At 33.8% G+C, this 20,000-nt stretch overlaps 1 protein-coding gene across 11 annotated transcripts in view; it reads right to left on the bottom strand.

The window, feature by feature from the left end:
• The window catches only part of LOC124954855 (dachshund homolog 2), a 226,075-nt gene that overhangs the window by 67,376 nt on the left and 138,699 nt on the right, over positions 1-20,000 (bottom strand). For all 11 annotated transcript variants that reach the window (XM_047508415.1, XM_047508425.1, XM_047508426.1 and 8 more), the window contains 3 exons: positions 11,075-11,151; positions 8,839-9,009; positions 2,804-3,028 (listed from right to left, as the gene is read on the bottom strand). In XM_047508415.1, coding sequence (XP_047364371.1) covers positions 2,804-3,028; positions 8,839-9,009; positions 11,075-11,151 — 473 coding nt within the window. The remainder of the gene's footprint in view (positions 1-2,803; positions 3,029-8,838; positions 9,010-11,074; positions 11,152-20,000) is intronic.

Genomic DNA, 20,000 nt, shown 5'->3' with positions numbered 1-20,000 from the left:
GAAAAGAAAACACATCGAGATAGTTATTAAAAAATGAATTTATCGATCGTCTAAGGAATATATTTTTTTCTACAAGGAGCAATCCAAGTATTGAATTGTAAAGAGAATGAATAATAAAATGGGTTTAAGAAATGTATATGTATATATGTATATATATATATATATATATATATATATATATATATTACAATCTTTTCTTACTGTCCATTCAGGAACTCGAGTGGTGCAAGTCGATTCATTCCAATTTCAAGCGACGATCCAACCTAATTTTATATCTATTGTATGTATATCGTATTATTATATTGAAATAGACGGAAACGAGACGAGAATAATCAGATTAGATTTGGATGATTTATTTATTTCAGATATTTGCGTGTATGTGTATGTTTATATACATGTTGGATAATTCAAACAATGTAAAGTAGTAAATAATTGCTAGTTTTTCTCTTTTTTTTTTTCTTGTTTCTTGACGGTCATTGCATGATAATCGTTAAATACTAAATATATTAAAGAGAGAAAGAGAAAAGGAGAAAGAGAAACAGAGAGAGAGAGAGAGAGAGAGAGAGAGGGAGAGAGAGCGAGTAAAAAATAGATAGAAAGAAATAGATAAAATTATTATAAACGAAATATATAATGTAATTATATGACAAGAAGATAATTTAATCCATGAGAATGCTGAGTTTCCGTGTATTTGTAAAGTCTGAGATTTTTCAAAATAAAGACACGTATGTTGACGTATAATGACGATGAAATTAAAAAAAGAAAAATAAGAAATAAAAATAAAACAGAAGAAAGTAATAATACTTTTGATAAACAAAAAATAATAATCCTCTGTGTTTTCTTTATGTTTTTCTCGACTTACACCATTACTCTCATTCTCAAGGTCTCTCGCATATCATTTTTATAGACGTTGATATATAATATGGAAGAACGAAAAACGACAGAATGATTTTTCTTAGAACACTTTTTCATACAATCGATCAACGGCAGATGTTTAAAACGCTTTGTTTCTAATAATAATCTATAAATGGGCAATATCATTATATATTTCTTTCATATCGGAATGAAAAATTTTTTTTTTCATCTGCTGTTGCTCGAGCATAGTTAAAAAAACAACGCTATGATACCTACGATAATTAACTTATTTAATTATTAATTGCGATTAATAATCGTTAAGTGAATTAAATATTACCCAACACTTGATATATTCACCGCGATTATATTAAATAACACGAAATCAGATTTGTTCAAATTTATTTACCATAATTTTCCCTCATATAATAAGCTTTACGTATCTATAATACTATATTATTATTATAGTACGTATCTATAATAATGTACGTACATGTATATATGTATCTCTATGTATGTTTATATAGTCAATGAAACGCAATGATCAATCTCATACATATTTTATATATATATATATTTTTTTTTATTTATTTATTTATTTATTTATATACGATATATTATTTTACGAAAGATCCCTCGTCCGACGTCTTAAGAGAAAAAAAAAGATTATCTCTTATAAAAATTTCTTATTTTCGATGATCGTCCGACGAGCGATCCTACGAATTACAGGATCGACATTTTTTTTTTTCAAGCACGATCGATCGAGATTTTTTTCAAGCACGATCGATTATCATTAATTATTACTATCGATCGGGATTACCATTAATTATTACTATTATTAATATTATTATCGTGCACTTTGCACATTTACTCGTACAAATCTTTCTTATAAGGGTAACAGAGTGTAGTAAATTATCTATCCTATTCGTAATATTCTAATTTGCATAAATATATGATTAAAATACGATATATATATATGTATATATATCAAGAACTGGCAGATCGTCTCATCGTGATTTTTACCTTTCCAGCTCTCCCAATTTCATTATAATAAATTGTTTATGTTTATTCAATGGAAATTTCAATGGAAGGGAATCGTTTAGTCAATGAAATCTTTATGAGTGCCATAGTGATCATTCGAGGATCGTAGATTTTTATACGATTATTATTAACTACCTACTGTACGTTTCTCTTTTTTTCCAATTTTTTTTTTTTTTATTATTATTCTCTTTTTCTTTTTTTTTTTTTTTTTTTTTTTTTTCGACTTTTCTCTGTTTTCTTTATACGAACTATCCGAAGACACATCTATTCTCTCGGATTTGATAGATCTGAAAGAATATTCCTCGAGAGAAAGAAAAAAGAATCTTTGTCTAATGATCTAATGATCGATCCTACTAATATAACAAGAAAAGAAAAAAAATAGAAAGAAAAAATAAATCAATTATAGAATTCTCTTCCTACGTATAATAATATATATATATATATATATATATATATATATATATCGCTGAAAATTTTCTTTACAATCGCTTTGGCACTTTTGGTACGTGAGAAACAAAATGTTAATTTGTTTTAAATGGTTGATGGTTTAGAAGAAATAAAAGCAAAAAATATGAATAAAAAAAGAAACGCGGACAAAGGAGTATAGATGGATCTAAAGAAAGAAAGAAAGAAAGAAAGAAAGAAAGAAAGAATGAAAGGAAAGAAAGTAAGAGAGAAAAAAATAAAGGTAAAAATGAGTACACATGAGAAGAAAAAAGATCGATGAGAGAGACAGAGAGACAAGATGAAAGAAAGGAAGAGAGAGAAAGAAGGATTGAGAGAGGGAGAGAGAGAGAGAGAGAGAGAAAGAGGTTTTACTAATGCCTCCTAATGTGGTTCTGGGAGAGCTGAAAGATAATAAAATTGTGGAGAGCACCCTCAAGTGTCTTAAGAAAGCCCTGCCACTGACCTTTCTCATAGTTGATTTGCCTCTCCTGTTGCCTCGCGTTGTCAGCTGCGACCTTGAGCAAACCCTGGATATTCCTTAACAAAGTCTCCGTACTCGAAACCGAAGGGTCCTGAGCACCCTGTGACACTGCGACTGCTGCTGAGGCTATCTGAGAGTAGTTCAATGCCTGAGGACTCTCCGAGCCTGGTGCTGGAAGTGGTAGGTTCTCTGGTACGTCCGATAAATCTAAAACGGAAAGGAAAAAAGGAAAGAAAAAAATTAAAAGAGACGAAAAATATTAAGATGTTATCAGTATATGTTCTGAGTCGGTGATCAGCTGTTCACCATAAACAAATCATTTCTCCCATATATACGTACATGTACAGACATACATATATATATATATATTTTTTTTTTCTTTTTCGTTTTTTTTCTCTTTCACATAATTATCATATTATATCAAAAAGATAAAAGAAACTTGTCAGTATATAGTTTGATCAATTGTTCGATATTAATAAATCATTGCAATATATTTTGACATATATTTTACGTAGTTATATAAAATAACACAGGCACATAATATACACACATATACATACAGAGGGAGACAGATAGACATTTTCAAAAGATTTCTCAAGCTATTTCTCTCTCTCTCTCTCTCTCTCTTTTCCCCTTTTGTAACTAACATTAATAATAATTATTATTATTTTATCTGGCTCATATGCGTTTGTCACCGTACGTATACTGGTCGTTACATCGAAAGGATTCTTCGAAAGGCTTTTGCCTTGGGCAAACAGGGAATTTCGGTAAAATTTATACGATGATAAATCTTGATATGACACATCTCGGGAATACATATCCTTGGAGATTTTTTTCTTTTTTCTTTTACTTTTCTTTTTTTCTTTTCTTTTCTTTTTACCTTCGAATGAGAACGTCTATCTATTCCAGATGAAACACATATAAGGAGGACATAGATCTCTCTCTCTCTTTTTTCTCACACATATATACATACACACACACACACACACACACACACACACACACATACACAAACAAATTTTTTCTTTATCTTTGTCCTTCCCATACGAAACGCATATCGCATGCGGTTCCGCGCGAATGCGCGACAGGCGTACGAGAACGAAGCGTCATTAATAAATTTAGTCGAACGATCGTTCGAACAACGTTCGAGGGAGGTCGAAGTAGGAGAAGAGTTACGCCGTGTGCGTGTTTCAAAGTCGTAATCTTCGTAAGACTACTTGTTACCCTTCGCCACTCCTCTGATTTAACGTCACCGCGAGCGAATTAAATTTTGCGAATGAAATGGCAAACCCCCCCTAGAAATCTTATTTTTATATCTACCTATCATTTTAATATTTCCCTATCGACTTTTCATCACTAAGAAAGACAGAGAGAGAGAGAGTGAGTGAGAGAAAGAAAGAGAGAGAGAGAGAGGAAGGGATAGTTTTTATTGACTCTTTTTTTTGTTCCTTTACTATTTTTAACATTTTCGTCTTTCTTCTTCTGTAAAACGAAGACGAACGTTTGTTTTAACCGATCGAAAAAGACACACAACGCGATCGTTGGAATACAGGATGTCTTATGGTTATTGCGAAACGGGCTGGAGTGGTGAGACAAGATGTCTGCGTGGGTTCCAGCCTTAAGTGATCGTGGTTTCTTTTCTCTTTCTCTTTCTCTCTCTCTCTCTCTCTATACACATATATATATATATATATATATATGTATATATATATATAGATATATCTGTTTCTATGCTTGTATGCGCTCTCTACGGCCCACACCATTGCCTTAGTATCCAGACGCTGCTTTATGGCCAATGATATGTGCTTTATTGTATCGTCTTTTAATTATCAGCCTGCACCTACAACACCAACGGCATTTGGTTACTTATTGCCATTGCTCGATTTAATGCTCGACGAGCGCGTGCGCACACAGAGCAGCGCAGCGCACTCCGCTAAGCCGGCACCTTTTGATAGCGAGGTTCGCGCTCACGAGTAGACAGACGCGCCGCAACCTTCTTCTTCTTCTTCTTCTTCCTCTTCTTCTTCTTCTTCTTCTTCTTCTTCTTCTTCTTCTTCTTCTTCTTCTTCTTCTTCTTTCGATGCCCAACTATTTTTGTTTCCACGTTCACTTCTTCGTCCACGCTATCTTGCCACGAGCGACCATTACAATTATCGGCGGACCCGCGCGCTCAGAAAAAGCTTTTGGAATCCCGAAACTATACATATAACACTCGTATTCCTTTACTTCTTACAAAAACGCGTTCTGCTATCGTCGTGAGTGCCCACGATGTAAGATGTGTGTCTGACATGTGCGAATCTTAAAACGAAAAAGAATTCTCATTCTTCTTCGGTGAGAATTGTTTTTTTATTTATTTAATTTCTTTTTTTTTCTTTTTTTTTACACAAGACAAGATATAAGAGAAGAATAAGAAAATTAAAAAAGGAACGAGGAAAAAAATAAGTAAAGTGAACTAAAGAAATAAAAAATTATTGACTATTTCCCTTTTCTACGAATATATATATACATACATACATACGTACATACATACATATATATATATATAATTATACTTTAAGAATTTTCTCTTTCTTTTTCTTCTCTTCTTTTCTTTTTTCGTTGCTTTATTTTTTTTTTTTTTTTATTTTATATTGTTTTGTCTTTTTATCAACTACCACTGATCACGAATAAGGCACAGGTATTATATATAATTTATAATTATGAATAATACCTACGCGATACACTTTACCCTCTTTTTATTGCTTTTAATCGCTGATTTAATAGCTAATTAGTCTATATATGTATATATATATATATATATAGACTATATAAAAATAATAAAAAAATCAGAATTATCTCTACATATTAACGATTATATTTTCTAATGATGAGACACTTTCTCAATGATAATAAATTAACAATTATATATTAGAAAAAGAATAAATATTATCTCAATAAAAATAAATAATGACTATTAATTCGTTTCTTTCGCAAAAATCAATTATCCTATAATCTCCCCATTTCGTACAATTTTTTCCAAAGTTCTAAAGGAAAAGGAAAAGGAATCGTGCGCGCGCGCGAGAGAGAGAGAGAAAGAGAGAGAAAGAGAAAGAGGGAGAGAGAAAGAGAGAGAGAGATTGGATTCCGGGAAGGAGAGCGAGAAGGAGATAGTGGCGCGTCTCATTAAATCAGAACGGCATTCCACGGGCGTGTACACTCCCACGGGCATTCGATGGGGTTCTATTTCGATCACCATGAGCGCCATAGGTAGGATGTACCCGTTGCATACGACACGCTGCGAGACACGGATTTTCTTCGATCCGAGATACTTCCCCTCAGTCCCCTTTACCTTAGCCCTCACCCCTCAATACCCCTCATCCCTCATCCCTCAACATCCCTCCCTACCCTCCCCTTCTCTCTCTCTCTCTCTCTCTCTCTCTTTCTTTCACCTACCAAAGACAGACAATTTATACGTCTAACTGTTATGTCTTTCGATGAAATTTAGAGAGCTCGATGCCAATTCTAATTCCTTTTTAACTTGTTCAATTCGTTAAATCGAGTTGTACGACTTCTTCTTTCTTGGCTTCTATATAAAGAAAGAAAAGAAACATCAACGATTGATATTTTTCAATCGTCAAATAGATCAAAATTATTATTGAAAATATTTTAAGGCAATAAAACGAAACGAGACGAAATATGATAAAATGAAAATAATAAAAGAGCAAATTCCACTCCCCTCCAAAAAAAAAAAGGATACAAAGAAAAGAAACAAAATCAATGATAGAGTTAATTCTTCGAATGATAACTCTTATTTTCAATTGATTAAATCTAATAGAAATAAATAAATAGAAAAACTAGTTAAATAATTGTTCAGACAAATAGAAAGTGAGAGAGAGAGAGAGAGAGAGAGAGAGAGAGAGAAAGAGAGAGAAAGAGAGAAAGGGAGTCGAGTTTATAATCGTTTCGTTTGTTCTAGACCCTTTCCGCGCCGCCACCAACCCACCCTCACTCCCTTCCCACCCTTCCACCCCCCTGCTGCGTTTATCTTGCAACTTATTAGCCCGAAATATTCATAATAAGCAATTAACGTTGAAATATGAATAATGTATCGATCGTTGGAAGTCGTGCGGACGAATGAGTGGAATATTAATTCACCGCATATAACGTTTTATTTTTCCATTTTCCCTTTTTTTCTTTTCATTTTTCTTTATTTCTCTTTTCTTTTTTCTCTTATTTTTTCCTTTTTTTCTCTTCCCTCCCTCCCTCCCTCCCTCTCCCCCCGTTTAATTTCAAAGAATCGATTTTTTTCTATTTCTTGTTTCGTCCATTTGTTTGTTCTCTGTTTCCTTTTTTTTTGTTTCCTTTCGTTTCGTTACGTTCTTCTTTTGTTCCATTGTATTCTTATTTATTTGTTTTTTCCCCTTTTCTCTCTCTCTCTCTCTCTCTCTCTCTCTCATACACACATCTTGCGTAGGTGTGCCGAAGATGTCCAATCGGGTGGTTCTCTAATTAGCCTGGGGCTAATTAACGTGTGCCGTAAGGACAATGAACGAATCGATTAGAAATCAATGTGATCAATGTCGCTTCGTTGAGTTCGAATGAGTCCTAATATGATGCCTTAATATTAAAGATGTTATCACGGACTATCTTTCTAATTCTTTGTAACCAAATATCAAATTTGAGGGTCTAATGATAACGTACGACGTAAGTGTCTCAGTGGTGCTACAATATTAACCAAAACTGAACAACTAATTCGATCTAATGATAATAATAATAATAATAATAATAATAATAATAATAATAATAATAACAATAATAATAGTAATAATAATAATAACAATAATAATAATAACAATAATAATAATAATTATTATTATTATTATTATTATTATTATTATAATACATTAATATCGATTTATTCTTAAATTATTTATGACATTATACCAATGCATAGTTTTATTTCTTCATTCTCATTGAAAATTTTATTAGATTAATTTATCGGCCGACGCACCTCGTAGTATACAATGAACGTTAAATAAAAAAGGCATGAATGAGAACAACCGTCGTGTAGAAAGTTTCTCAGGGCCAGCGAGAGCGGACGAATATTCGAACGTCGTTCTGATGATCGATGAGAGGGCCTGACCCATAAGTCGTAACGAAGAACTCATCTTTAAACGTGTCTTGTCCAGTCAAATCGATATAATTATTTTCCTTATTGTTGCTTACACCAAATTTTCTAAATCGTTCATCTTTTCTCTCTCTCTCTCTCTCTCTCTTGTTCTCATTAATCGAAACGAGATATACATACGGTTCGTCCTTTCATTATTTATTTATCGTTTGATTTTTTTTTTTATTTTAACCTGTAATAATTTATCGTCAACTTATTTTCTTACCTTACGATCCCTTACGTTCGTACGTTACATTGATTTATCATTCATTTAAATTTTATTCGCAGACGCTAATGATCGAGATTATTAGAAATGAAATAAATACGTATATATGTATGAACGTATGTATAAAATGGTCTAACACATAAAGTTGTAACGAAGAACCCATCTTTAAAGGTGTCTTGTCCAGTCAAATCGATATAATTACTTTCCTCACTGTTCCTTACGTCTAATTTTCTAAATCGTTCATCTTTTCTCTCTCCCTCTTTCTCTCTCTCTCTCTCTCTCTCTCTCTCTCTCGTTAATCCAAGACGAAAGATACATACGTACGATTCATCCTTTTTCTATTTATTTATCTTTCTTCTCATTTACAAATAATATATTCGTCGATTTATTTACTCACGATCGTTTACAATTCACACACATTGCATTGATTTATCACGAATTTAAATTTCATTCGTAAACTTTTATTATCGTAGTTATTAGAAATGAAATGAATACGTATACGAGTACTACGTATTACGATTTAAATTTTACTCGCAAACACTAATGATCGTAATTATTAAAAATTAAATAAATAATTGTACACACACGCGCGCGGGCGAGAGGACAAATATACATGTATATAAGTACATATTTGGAGATTCTAACCTTCGTCCTTCTCGTTCTCGTCCTCGAGGTCTTCTGATAGATTATCATCCTCTTCCTCATCGTCTTGCGAACGATGCGACGCTCCAGCTTCGCTTCCCGAATGTTCACCAACGCTGCCGCTTCCTGCTGTCTTCGAGAGGTTCAACACAGGACTGTGCCCGTTCGAGGAACCTACACGACGAAGGATAAACAAATACGAAAGATCATTTAGTTGTTAACAATAATAATACATCTTATTGATAAACGAATGAATAAAGGAAGGTCACGATAGGACAGATTATTATTGTTTAATTTCCATATAAATACATATGTATGTATCCATATGAAAGAAAAATCTAATACATAATATAATATAAGGATATAAAAGATAATCGTTATCACATTGAAAACAAGATTTTCTGCGAATCGATAAAAGGAATAAAAGCTGATTTCTCTCTCTCTCTCTCTCTCTCTCTCTCTCTCTCTCTTTCTCTCCGTCTATCTATCTATCTATCTATCTCTCGTTCTCTTTCTATCTTTCTCATCGACTAAAACTAGACTGACAACTTGATGGATTTTATTTGCCTCCGTACATCCTCGTTTAGACAAGAGAACTCACTCCCGTACTTTTATCCACTTTCCACATCTTTCTTTCTTCTTTCTCTCTCTCTCTCTCTCTCTTTCTCTATCTATATCTATATATCTATCTATATCTATCTATCTATCTATCTATCCCTTTTCTCTTCCGCATTCGCTTTCTCTCCCTTGTTCGTCGGTGAACTCGAGTATTTGATATCCTAGCATTTTAATCCTGACGTGGATAGATACTGTTTGGGCAAACGGTGGTCGACGCTGAACCAGAGAGAAAGAGAAAGAGAGAGAGAGGGAGGGAGAGAGAGAGAGAGAGAGAGAGTCCAGGGTGACGCATGGCTTCAAACACGTTTCCTACGTACATACATATATTCCACGCACACCAACGTATATACAGGGTGGGTCATTTCGATTGTTCAACAATGATATTACCCATAAGATAATCACAAAAAATCTTTTCGATAAAACGTATTTAAATACACCGAAGCAAATCCTCGATTTTTTAATTTATAGATTAAATAATATCATCAGTTCGATAAACGATTAATATATTTACTCGGAATAAATTAAACTTTGAATACTTTGAAATTCTTATCTCACCCTATATAGATATTCAATGATAGAAAGAGAAACGAAAAGGATTAAACCAAAATCGTATCCAACATATCCCTTATCGATCGCACGTTTAGAAAGATTCCTTCGAGATTTCATTAACGATTTCGTCATAAGCTTTTATCATTTTATTCTTTTTTAATCATATTTTATCTTTTATTTCTTTTTTTTTTTTTTTTATCATTTCAGTCAATTGTTCGAACGAATAGATAATGTCGAAAGAATTTTTTTTTTTTTTTTATAAGTTTTCCCGATGAAGAAGAGAAGCTTAAAGTGGCGGAGTCGGCCAATGCAATCGAGATTAAAGAAGAAACGCGAGATGCTTAATCGTTGAAGGTACGATAGATCGACCGACCGATTGACCGATCGACCGATCGATCGATAGATCGAATGAAAGGACTAAGGAACGAATGATCGAACGAACGAATCAGGATTTATAAAGTCTAGCCACGCAGAAAAATCTTAGACATCTTGACGAGAACATGTATATATAGTATATATATATATATATATCTTTCTTTCCTACTAGCTGAGATGCTCTATCCCTTTTCTTTTATTTCTTTCTCTCTCTCTCTCTCTCTCTCTCTCTCTCTCTCTCTATCTATCTATCTATCTATCTATCTATCTGTTACTCTTTCTATTCTTCGTTTCATCCTTATCTCTCTCTTTCTCTCTCTTTCTCTTTTCTATATACGTGTATGTGTGGGTCCGACGGGCGTTTAGGGACTCGAAGATTAAGCCCGATATCGAGTTTCAGAGAGCGGCACGGGGTCCTGTACCTTTCTTTCTAATTCCCCGTAATATTTTAATCCGACCGATCGAACCCTTTATCTTCGAGGCTCATGCTCCCGCGTTGGCCGCGAACTCGAAACTTCTTCTTCTTCTTTTTTTTCTACCTTTTATTTTATATTTTTATTTTTATATGTATTTTCCTTTTTTTTCATTTTTTATTCTTAGAGAAGTAGTACGATTTATGTGTATATATATATATATATATATATATATATATATATATATATATATATTCAAATAGATCTTAAAGGAAGAAGCTTACCATTGTGCGAACTAAGATCCCTAGGTTTGTGATCCAATGCAAGAGCCCTTTCAGCATCTCCTCTTTCTTCACGAAGCCTGTAACAAAAGATAGAAGAAAAAAATTATGGTCGACGATAATCTTAAAGTTTGAAGAAAAAAAAAAGAAAAGATAAAGAAAAGAAAAGAAAAGAAAAGAAAAGAAAAACAGAAGAAACAAAGAAAAAGTAATTGAAAGATCGACTTTTTATTAAAGATTTGTAACTTTTACGTCGACGAATTAATTCGTTTTAAATAGATTCGAAGCTCGACGAAATCTTCGAAATCATTTAATTTTACGAATTGTAATCGAATGTGAATTATTATTTTTTTCTTTATTTTTTCATTTTTTTTTTGCCTCTACACTGTTTAATCCATCCAGTAGTAATTATTATCTCGTTTAATACACATTGTTTAGATTTATTTTGTAATTATTGAAAAATTCGTACGCAATTGACGAATAACTCGGTAGACTGGTAAATCCGTGAATTTTCATAGTAAAATAAAGTTTAAAAAAGAAGAAGAAGAAGAAGAAGAAGAAAGAAAAGTTTAAGAAGGAAGAAAATGAAGAAGAAAAAGAAATGAAAATAATGTAAGATGGAAAATTTTTAACGAACTCGAAGAAAAGAAAAGAACGAAAAGGCATTTTTCTTTTCGCGTTCTCATTGGCCGCCGGGCAACTTTTTTTTTTTTTTTTTATTAAGTACAAGAAGCAAGAAAGAGAAAGAGAAAGATAGTGGGAAAGAGAATTCAGTCGATGGATTCTCTTTTTCTTTCTTTTATTTCTCTTTGGTTTCATCATTCAGAAAGGTTCGAGTTTACGAGAACGATGGCGCTCATTAAAATATCGCAATGACTATACTTAACGAAAACTTTTAATTTCACTTTAATATTGTTTGCCTATCTGTTACCTTAAGGCATTATTACTTTATCACAAAAATCTCTTCAAATTCTTCTCTCGTAATAACCTAAGATCGCGGATGCGATCTGTCAAGACTTGGAGGAAAAAAACAAAAAATTAAATAAATAAATGAATAGATAAACAAAATAATCACAAATTTTTCCATTAAATCATAATGCGTGCAAAATGCGTCCGAACGAAATTTCTTTTTTTCTTTTTTCGGAGGAATTAAATGAAGATCAAAGTTATCAGATTTCTTTTTGGTATAATAAAAGGGACTAAAAAAAAAGAAAAAAGAATCGATCGACTAGTCGATGTCCCTTGATAAAAGGGTTTAGGGAAAGCGAGTCTTCCACTCTTAATGGCGAAGAAGAAGGGTAGCCCTATAGCTTTTATCGTGTGGTTTACGGCCGAGGTCATCCGCGTGCTCGCGGATTTATTTTCCAAGAAGCGTTGCCAGCTGTAGGGAAGTATAGTTCTCTGAGTCTCTCTTTCTCTCTCTTTTTAGCGATTAGGATACTTTTTTCTGAAGGATGTGCTTCGTCCTTCTTTCATCCCTTCATCTTCACGTCTCTCTCTCTCTCTTTCTTTTGTTCTTACGTCTCAATTTCTCGCGAAAATTATTCTCTAGGGTATACTTTTTCTTTTTCTTCTTTCTTTTTTTTTTTTCTGTAGGATCCACAATGTGGATCGGAGGCCTCTTTCGCACCTCGAATCGAACCGCGGACCATTAAGTAAGAAGTTAATATCATTAAACATAATATCGGGCGCATCTGGGAGCCACAGAGCACTTACCGACCCTCCGCCCTTTCCTTCCCCTCTCCGCCCACCTTCTCTAACTCTCTCTCTCTCTCTCTCTCTCAATTTCTCTCTTTCTCTCTCTCTCTCTCTCTCTCTCAGTCTGTCTTTCTCTCTTTCTATCTTTCTCTCCTTCGCGTCTCTCCACCCCTTAATTTTTTAATGAGAAAATGCTTTCAAAGAGCCAGAGAGAAATACCGTGTCTACGAGCGATAAGTTACGGTCTCTCACCGAAGGGGAGAGTGAAAACCTTCTTTTCCCATACTTACCGCCTTTCTTCGATGGCTTTCATTCTATCTCTATCTCTCTTTCTCTGACACACACAAACACACGTACACATATTATTATTTTCTCTTTCTTTCTCTCTTTCCCTCTCTCTCCCTCTCTCTGTCTCTTTATTTCTTTCTTTCCCTCTTTCACTTTTTTTATATGGACCCATTTTGCGTAGGACGCAAAAACTAAGGCAAATGGACTGTTTAGATGAAACATATAATTCCGTGAAATTGAAACGTTAACAAGAGGGAAGATACTTTCGATCGTATTTAGAAATTTCTAATCTATCATTTAGTCGACGTCATGGAACACACATATACATAAACATATATATATATATATATATGTAATTCGAATAAAGTATCGGTTTTCTCATCGCAAATGATGATAACTGGAAATAGAAGAGTTGATAGGGAAGACAACTTCTTAACTAATAAAAAGGAAATAAAAAAAGATTGGACGAATATATATATATATATATATATATATATATATATATATATATATATATATATATATATATTCTATACATATATATATTCATATATACGTATATATATATATCTTCATTTCTCTCTCTCTCTCTGTCTCTCTCTCTGAAGCGTCAGCTATCGTAACGACTTAATTTCGAGGATAATTAAATTTTAATTGGTAATACGAGTCGATTAAGGTGCCCGATGAATATCTCGGATGGCCTCCGTTTTATCTTCTTTCTTTTTTTCTCTTTCTCTCTCTCTCTCTCTCTCTCTCTTTCTCTCTCTCTCTCTCATCTCTCACGAAATCTATGCTATTCGTTGTAGAATAAAGGTGAAGTGAACGAGAATGAGAGAGAGAGAGAGAGAGACAGATAGGAGGAGACTCAAATCGCTTAGATGTTGCGGCCTCGCGATAACCGGCAACGAAGCAGGGTTATTAAGTTTGTAATTAGTCGAATATTACAGACTCGCGTCACGGCGTTCACCGTGTAACACGTCCGTCCGTGCATATCTATGCGATATATGCGTACGTACCCGTTCAAGCGTCGTTAACGCGTTACGGCTTTCATTACGCTCTTGTGGTACGCGGTTCTTGAGTGATTGGCAGCATATATATATATATATATATATATATATGTGCTGATTATATATACATATATATATAAGATGCTTAATAGCACCACCAATGATAACGACTACTCTAACGTGCACATTGATTCTCTTTATGGTTCCAAACGAATCCACGAGTTTATTATCACGTCTTTATCGTCTCTAACATTTCTTTCATTTTTCTTCTACTTCATCTAACTTCATTCACATTTTTTCTTTTTCTTCCTCCTCTTCTCTCTATCCTACCTTTTCATTTATTTATATGTTTCTTTTCATTTCTTTTTTCCCTTTTATATCCTCTCATTTCTTTCAGTTTTAATTAAACACTCATATATTACCAATTATAAATCAAAATAATTGTCCCTGCTAAAGGAATTATAATTCTAAAGAAATTATAATAAAAGAATTAAAGTTAATTATCGAGATAGTTTATGAGAATTTATTTATCCTTTAATAAACAATTTCGTTTAATTAATATCTGTTTTTCTTTTTTCTTTGTTTTTTTTGTTTTTTTTTTTTTTTTTTTTATCTTAAACGACAATATGTTAGATTTGTATTGTATTAGAAAAAAAAAAACCAGCGAAAATTGTTAAATAAGGATTTGTAAATTTATTATAGAGGAGAACCCTAACCGTGGAACCAGTCTCACGCTTAACACCGTACGAAACTAATAAGCCGAAAGAGCGACTGCCCTTTCTCCTCTTCGTCTTTGCCTTTAATTTTGATTCCGTAATGACGGACTCTGCGGGGAATCTCTCTCTTTCTCTTTCTCCTTCTCTTTTTCTCTCGCTCTCTTTCTCTCTTTCTCATCCTAACTGTTTAGAAAGGACCTTCTCGAAACAGCAGGAGTTCATTAAGTTTCCCATTTCTATCGTGGTAAAACGAGGTGAAGACTTATCGGACTACTCGCGACTTACGTTCTTAAATAGAAGAAGTATGATAATGGTAATGAATGAGATGGAATAGAGTGGGATAGATAACATTACTAAACTTATGTAATCTTTAATTTCGAACTTATTTAATCTTTAAATTCATTTACTATAAAAGAAATGGATATATATATATATATATATTAGATTTTTCGTATGAACGAATAACGCTGAACAAGTAATTCAGTAATTTCTTTTTTCTTTTTCTTTCCTTTTTTTCTTCTTATTGAAAGTATTTACTTATAGGCCAGGAGACAATAATATATTTATATACATATTAGATAAAACGAAATGCAATACTATATAGTATAATATACTGTCTGATATTACATGATATGTATGTATGTATGTTAATTAAAAAATCCATTATTATGTATATAATTTCTCAATAATTTATTTAATTAATATATATGTAAAATTAATTAAAACGATCTTAGAAACATTGAAATGTATGGATTAATTATTATTATTATTATTATCTCGTACAGATTCTCCAAAGAGTAGGAATGTTTTAAATCGACAGAAAGAGATAGAGACAAAGACAGAGAGAGAGAGAGAGAGAGAGAGAGAGAGAGAGAGAGAAAGAGAGAGAGGAAGAAAGAGTGAGAGAGATAACGAATAGGCTTTGACATTTTTCAATCGCTTTGATATCTTCTTGCGACGTGTATCAGAGAGCTAGCTTGGGCTTTCGACGATCCTCTACATGAAATCAAACGCATCGTCGGCATAACGCGAGCACGAGCTAATGACGACAGCAATTGTAATATCGGGGAACATGACAAAGGGGATTGCCTCATCCCTCTGCACCCCCCTTTCGAAATGGCGAAGGTATGTTCAACGGTAGTGGTACCCCTTCCGATCGTCGACCAATCGGCAGCTTTTCCGATAAACGATCTACGTGCCATCGAAATTCCACCTCCATCCTCCATCCTCCATCTACTACTACCACCATCACTGCCACCACCACCTCCTCCACCTCCTCCTCCTCCTCCAACTCCTCCTTCTCCTCCTCGTCCTCATCCTACTCTTCGATAGAGAGATATTTTTACTTTCAGCGATATTCCATCGCCGACAAAATTTTCTTTTTCTCTTTCGATTACCGAGCAATGGATTTCAAAGGATGACGACGACGACGACGTCATCTCGTCAAATCCAACGAGCTATCGCGTTACGTCGTCAGAGAAAGATAGACAGTGAGAAAGAGAGAGAGAGACAGACTTGAAATATAATAATAATAATAATAATAATAATAATAATAATAATAATAATAATAAACGAGGAATCTTATGAGAGAGACAGGGAAGAAAGGGTGTGAGAGGATAGCTGTAATGCGAGCCAAAGTCGCCACTGAAAATTTTACCCTTAGGACCGTGACATTCGAAGCAAAAGGGGTTGTTCCACGTGTATATATATATATATATATATATATATATATCTCATCTCTCTCTTTCTATTTCTACTTCTACTTAGAAGATATAGAGAATCAATGTCAGACTAGCTTAAATAATTTTTAAAGAATACAGATTAATAAAAAGTATGTCCCTTAAATGATATCTCGCTTTGGAATTAGTTCAAAATTCTTGTAAAAAATATTTTTGATTAATTGAAAGGTGATGGAGGTGGGAGGAGAAAATAACGGGGAGGGGGACAGAGGGAGGACGGGGTTTGGATATCACTTTGAAACTTAAGAAATAGACGTCATCGAGGTTGAAACTTTAGTAAGGAATACTTTAATGACAGCTGACAACGTCGTGTCAATAATTATGCGAGAAGAGAGAAAGAAAGAAAGAGAGAGAGAGAGAGAGAGAGAGAGAGATAAAAAATGAGATAGAGAAAAAGAGAAAGAGAGAAAAAGCTTCTGTCGGCGATCCGATTACTTTTCGAAAAGATCCGAGACAAAAGCGAAAACGAGGAGAAGGAAGGAGTGATTTTGTCGGTGGTGGTAGAAGAAATCGAGAAAGACTGCCAGTAGAAACCATAAATTATCTTCCATCTCGGGATAGACAAAGAAAAAGATAGAGATAAAGGGAGGAGAGCGTGTTGGGACCAAAAGGTTCTGGACCAAAAGGGAGGAAGTCGTAGGGCGAATCGAATTACATCATGGAAAGAGAAGGAAAGAGATAGAGATAGATAGATAGATAGATAGAGAGAGAGAGAGAATCTTTCTCCTTCCACGTGAAACTTACAAATATTATCCGACATATCCCATAGCCTACAACATTTATCAAACCGTGTCTTGTGGAAAGGGATTCAATCAGAGAATTCCACGAATTCCATGGACGTCAATAAGATAGACCCGAAATAAGACGTAAGCTCTTCCTATCATTAATTCATCATTTTTTCATATCTCCTTTCGCGTATTGAATCGTTTAACTACTTACGAACAACTTAGTAAATCTTATTTTTCTACAATTACATCGTTTCGTTTAATATTTTTTTTATGCATAAATAATAATCGAAAAATATTGAGAATGTATTATCGAACAAAATAAATAATGTGATATTATCGAAAATTTCATTATGCAATTCTTTTTTTTTGTTTCTACTTCTCGAAAGATATCTATCAAAACAATAATCATAATAATAATAATAATAATAATAATAATAATAATAATGAAGACGATGACGATGAGAAGGATGCAAATACTATAAGATCTGTTGTTGTCTGTTTCCCCCTCATCTTTTCCCTTCTCTCCTCTCTATCCCTTTTGACTAATAGATCTCAGCAGCAGTCACGACACAATCATACACAGACTACTGTTACTAACTTCATATCAATCCGAAGGATCTCGGGTGCCTCTAGCGAAGCACTCGTAACCAGTAGTGATAAATGATGCGAGACTTCTACCGACGATTGAGATTAATTTCATATATATATACACACAAACTTATACATATATATATATATATATTTATGTACATCAACACGTATAGATAGACGGACAAATTTAAGAGATATAATTTTTTTCTCATAAACCCGTATTTTCCAAATTTGAATAAATTTTATTCCTTTCATAAAATTAATTAATCGAAACTTTCAAGATTCTGTAATCTTAATTCAATGTCTTACCACCCTCTCCCTCTTTCTTTCTCTTTCATACACACACCATCCTAAAATTTATCGATAATTCGTCGAAATCGATGTAAGAGAAAGCAGACGACTCCGATAGAAGAGAGAAGAAACACGGTTGCCCTTCCTTCGTTTCTGTTATAGTCGAAGCAGCTAATTATGTATCCCCTGCGGGACCCCCCGCAGACAGGAAATGAGGTTCCCCTGAGTTCTCCTATCCGTTCTATATAATACCTATACAGAGAGCCTATATAAACGTATCTACGTCCTCTCGTACGCCTTGCGTTACTCTCGAAAATGTTCAAAATGGAGAAAGACAGTGAAAATACACTTATACATATACATATATATATATATATACATATATATATATATACAGGCGCTCATACATACACAGATACCTAGACACAGTCGGATTAAGTTAGCCTTGGGATCAAGATACAACGACGAACGAAAACGAGGTAGAACGACGACGACGACGACGACGACGACGACGACGATAACCTCTGACTTTATGCCTAACAGAGAGAAAGAGTGAGAGAGAGAGAGAGAGAGAGAGAGAGAGAGAGAGAGAACAGCGGTTTAATTAGACGACGCCCGAGATTCGCCTAGAAATGTTGATTGAACTAAATTGTTTTCCTCTGGGGTGCCTACCACCTCCTCTTCGTGCTTCTTCTCCTCTTTTCTTTCTTTTTTCTTCTTCTTCTTCTTCTTCTACTACTACTTCTTACTCGAACCCGACCTGGACCCTCTCTCTACCTCATTGGTTTACTCCTCTTTCTCCTCTTACCACTTGTCCTTCTGTTTTTGTTCTTGGTACGGAGAGTTCATTGGGGTGCTAAGGAGACAATGCTGATCAGTCGTCGAGATAACTGGCTGTTTAGGCAAACGACTTTCTGGGGTAGCTACCGTCAGCACGTTGGTATACTGCCCATGGAGAATGGATTCTTATAATACAGTGTGTCTAGAAAGTAACTAACTCAACTCATTACGATTACCCTTTAACTTGGAATATTTATATATTCTAGGCAATACCGTCTAAGTATAGAATTGATTTGTTAAAAAAGAAATATATATATACATACATATATATATATATATATATATATATATATATACATATAAATTTATTTTTGAATCGTCGAACCAATGTGAACTTTGATTCCATCACACCAAACTCTCCTTCTGTAAATATACAGAAACAAGGAGAACGTGAAGCGTACACGCGATTATCATACTACGTAATTATAGTCCGCAATGACAGGTATCGGCAGGAGCTATAATCATTCCGTCAACGGGAGTCGCTGTTTCGAAACGCGTGCCTCCGGTAGCTCGACACAAAAGACGGTTAGGTAAAGGTGAGAACAGGTGTAGTGTTTGCGGGTTCGAGGGGGACTCGAGGTAAGAGTAGAAGGGCCAAAGCCGCCGTTACTAAATATGTTTGCGCGACCACGTTGTAAGCCGCAAGCCGAGTCAATCGTTTTACTTGTCCTCTTGTTCTTTTCTTTTATTTCATTCCTTTTCTTTGTTTCTTTGTTTCTTTTTTTTTTCTTTTTTTCTTCTTCTTTTTTTCTTTTTTTTTTTTTCCTCCAAAGCACCTCGGCTCTCTTGCATTTGTTACGAGAGTAAGAATATCGTTTGTATATACGATTATATAATATATACATTGTGCGTACAATTGTATAATTAAAACTATTTCATTCTTTTTTAAAATGATTTACCTAGGATAACGATAAATATATATATATATATATATATATATATATATATTTCATTATTATTATGATTACATAAACTTGACACTGATAATAACTAACGATTGTCTCATAAAATTGAATGATGAAATATTAATA

Source organism: Vespa velutina, chromosome 16, assembly GCF_912470025.1.
Source record: "Vespa velutina chromosome 16, iVesVel2.1, whole genome shotgun sequence".
Classification (NCBI taxonomy): Eukaryota; Metazoa; Arthropoda; class Insecta; order Hymenoptera; family Vespidae; genus Vespa; species Vespa velutina.
The sequence above is the reverse complement of the archived record's forward strand: the minus strand, read 5'-3'. Positions and strand labels throughout refer to the sequence as shown.